This window comes from Ailuropoda melanoleuca, unplaced genomic scaffold, assembly GCF_002007445.2.
Source record: "Ailuropoda melanoleuca isolate Jingjing unplaced genomic scaffold, ASM200744v2 unplaced-scaffold4910, whole genome shotgun sequence".
NCBI classification, from domain to species: domain Eukaryota; kingdom Metazoa; phylum Chordata; class Mammalia; order Carnivora; family Ursidae; genus Ailuropoda; species Ailuropoda melanoleuca.
The window spans coordinates 1-3,134 of record NW_023221726.1 but is presented as its reverse complement, the minus strand read 5'-3'; the positions used below and the strand labels follow the sequence as shown (position 1 = coordinate 3,134).

Genomic DNA, 3,134 nt, shown 5'->3' with positions numbered 1-3,134 from the left:
TGGGACATATTCAGGATCAGTATTCATTATTCAGTATATATTATTAAGGTAATAATGGAAAAACTAGACAGGTCACTTTTAGGGAATATAGCCAATGACACCTTCCTTGTCATTTAAAAATTGGGTAACAAGGTGATGAAATAGGAAAATGAATATATTTGTGGCAAAATCTGTCTGTATAAACACTCAGGATAAGGAAGTCCTCTTCCAAAGATTTATGGTCATAGCTGCATAGATACTCAAAGATTATGTCTCTCTGAAGTATGCATGGTAGAGGGGAAAGACTGAATTTTATAATTAGGCTGCCTTGACTTTAAATCCTGACTGCATTTACTTCTGGGTTTTCCTTTGGAAAGTTCATTAAACGCTCTGGATCTATTTTCTTGTCTGTGACTGAAATTGCAATGCCTACTCCACAGACTTGTTTGACAATCAAATAGAGTTTCCAGGAAGGTGTTTTGCAAAGAGTACTTTCTCAAAATATCACAATGATTATTCATATTTTAAAAATCATCCTCTTTTTTCTTGCATAGAGCAAGAAGAATCTCCTAAATAAAGTTTACACACTTTTTGATTAATTGCCCTTTAGGCACTTTCAAAGCTATGAATCCCTGGGGTGCTTAAGGAATCAAATACACTGGGGATCCTGAGCAAGTATAAGATATTTGGATCCACAGTGTGGTCCTTTGTTGGCTGTGACTGTTTCAGGCAAGTGCTTGGTCCTGGGTTAGGTGAGAAGACAATTCTGTGTTCATAATAAGGGTTGGCTGTACGTGTTAAGCACAGGACTCTGCCAGATGATTTGGGTACTACTTAGAAGCATTTGGGTACTGCTTAGAAGCATTTATCTGACCCCACATGTACAAGATCCTTACCTGTGACAGCATCTGAATTCAAAAGCAAGAGGAAAGGGTATATTGTTGAGAAACAAAGTTCAGTCCGGGAAAGGTGAAGATCTAATTGGCTTTATCAGGAGATTCATGAATAAACCAGCAACCCATCAGGCAAATAGAAGTTTTAGGAGTTGTATGGAATGGTACTTTTGTGTAGGAAAGAGAGTGGAGCAAAGAAGTTATTAGCAAAAGAAAAGAAAGGATTATTTCAGGCCAGAACATCTTTTGGGAATAAAGAGGGGAACAGGGCTTTGATCATGCAGATGACCTCCCTAGTGCTGATCAGGACAATTCATATTGACTGTTATAAGGTCACATTCCTGGAATATGTTGAAGCTATAATTAAATCTTGGTTTGTTGTCCCAGGCATCAACGCACTCTTTGTGGGGGCATATTGGTTCCTTCTTTATTCTTTTTTTTTTTTTTAACAACATTCTAGTGAAGAGAGAAGAAAACAAGTTAAGTTAATGGGATGCAGATAATATTAGATAATGAGCAGTGCTAGAGAGAATGATAAAGCAGAAAAGGGGTACAAGAAATGCCAGAGAAGTAGATTGCAATATGGTGAGGAGGAACACCTGAAAAGGGGAAAGATGTGGGAATTCAGACTTGAAAAATATGAGAGAGATTGCTAAAAAGATACTTGAGGAAGAGCATCCTGGCCAGATGGAGAAGCAACTCCAAAGGTTCAGAGCACTCCCTATTTATTCTAAGAATTGAGAGGAGGGTGGCATGGCTGGAGTAGACAGTAGGAGTCAGAAGCAGACAGGTAATAAGCTTGTCCATTTATGTAGGGACCTTGGCTTTAGTCTGAATTAGTTGAAAAGTCACTGGAGAGTTGGAAGCAAAGAGTAACATGATCTAACTGGTTTTTAACAGGATCATTCTGCCTACCATCTTCAGAGAACCAACAGGGCTAAGGAGAGAAGGAGGAAGGAAGCTCAGAGACCCTTAGAAGCTCTGTGATAACACCCATGGCAAATCACAGTAGTTTTAGCCTGGGGAAGAACCACCAGAGCAGGGAAACACTGGTCAGGGTCTGAATATGTTGTGAGGGTAAAATCAAGATGTTGCTGATTAGTCAGTTAGAATGTCAAAGTCAGAGAGGAGTCCAGAAGAGCCAATGATTTCCCCTAAACTGGGGTAACACCATTTCCTGCAGTGGAGAAGTCTGAGAGAAGAGCAGGCTGAAGAAGGATTGTTGGAACTCAGTTTTTCTTGAAATGCCCAGTACATCTCCTGTAAAAAATGTTAAGTAGGAATATGAACTAGTGAGTCTGGAATCAAGGGAAATAAAATGATCAGGAGTTAAAAAAAAAAAGTACAGGTAANATGTTAAGTAGGAATATGAACTAGTGAGTCTGGAATCAAGGGAAATAAAATGATCAGGAGTTAAAAAAAAAAGTACAGGTACCTTCAGTATATATACTCATTTTATTTAGCATGTTTTCTGTTTATTAATCACAGTGATGCAAGCTGAAATTTTATTTTCTCTCCTCTTAGATGAGCCATGGAGAGAAGCAATCAGACGGTGACTGACTTCATCCTCGTGGGCTTCACAAAAGCCCCGGTGGTGCAACTGGTCCTGTTCGTGGTCTTCCTTAGTGTGTACTCTCTGACTCTGGTTGCAAATTCCACCCTCATAATATTGATCTCTAATGACTCCCGGCTGCACACACCCATGTATTTTTTCATTGGGAATTTGTCTATTCTGGATCTCTGCTTAACCTCTGTCTACACGCCAAAGATCCTGGTGACGTGCATCTCTGAAGACAAAAGCATCTCCTTTGCTGGCTGTGTATGTCAGTTCTTCTTCTCTGCTGCGCTGGGATACAGTGAGTGTTACCTGTTGGCCACCATGGCTTATGACCGCTACGTGGCCATCGCAAAGCCACTGCTCTATTCTCAGGCTATGTCTAAAAAGCTATGTGCATTTTTGGTAACATCCTCCTTCCTTAGTGGTTTTATTAACTCTTCGATCATCACCAAGAGAACATTTGCCTTGAACTTCTGTAGTGGCAATGTCATTGATGACTTTTTCTGTGATTTGTTTCCCTTGGTGAAGTTGGCTTGTGGCAGGAAAGATGGCTATCAGACTGTGCTGTACATCATCCTGGTCTCCAACGTCATCGCCCCCTCCGTGCTCATCCTGGCCTCCTACCTGTTCATCATTGCCACCATCTTGAGGATCCGCTCCACCCAGGGTCGCCTCAAAGCCTTCTCCACGTGCTCCTCCCACCT

At 40.9% G+C, this 3,134-nt stretch overlaps 1 protein-coding gene across 1 annotated transcript; it reads left to right on the top strand.

Moving 5' to 3' along the window:
• Positions 1-2,403: 2,403 nt before the first annotated feature.
• On the top strand, positions 2,404-3,126 carry LOC117799412 (olfactory receptor 1013-like; the record flags this gene model as incomplete). Its single annotated transcript, XM_034651891.1, has 1 exon — positions 2,404-3,126. A coding segment is annotated over exon 1 (723 nt), but the record flags the coding sequence as incomplete, so codon positions are not given.
• Between the last annotated feature and the right edge of the window lie 8 nt (positions 3,127-3,134).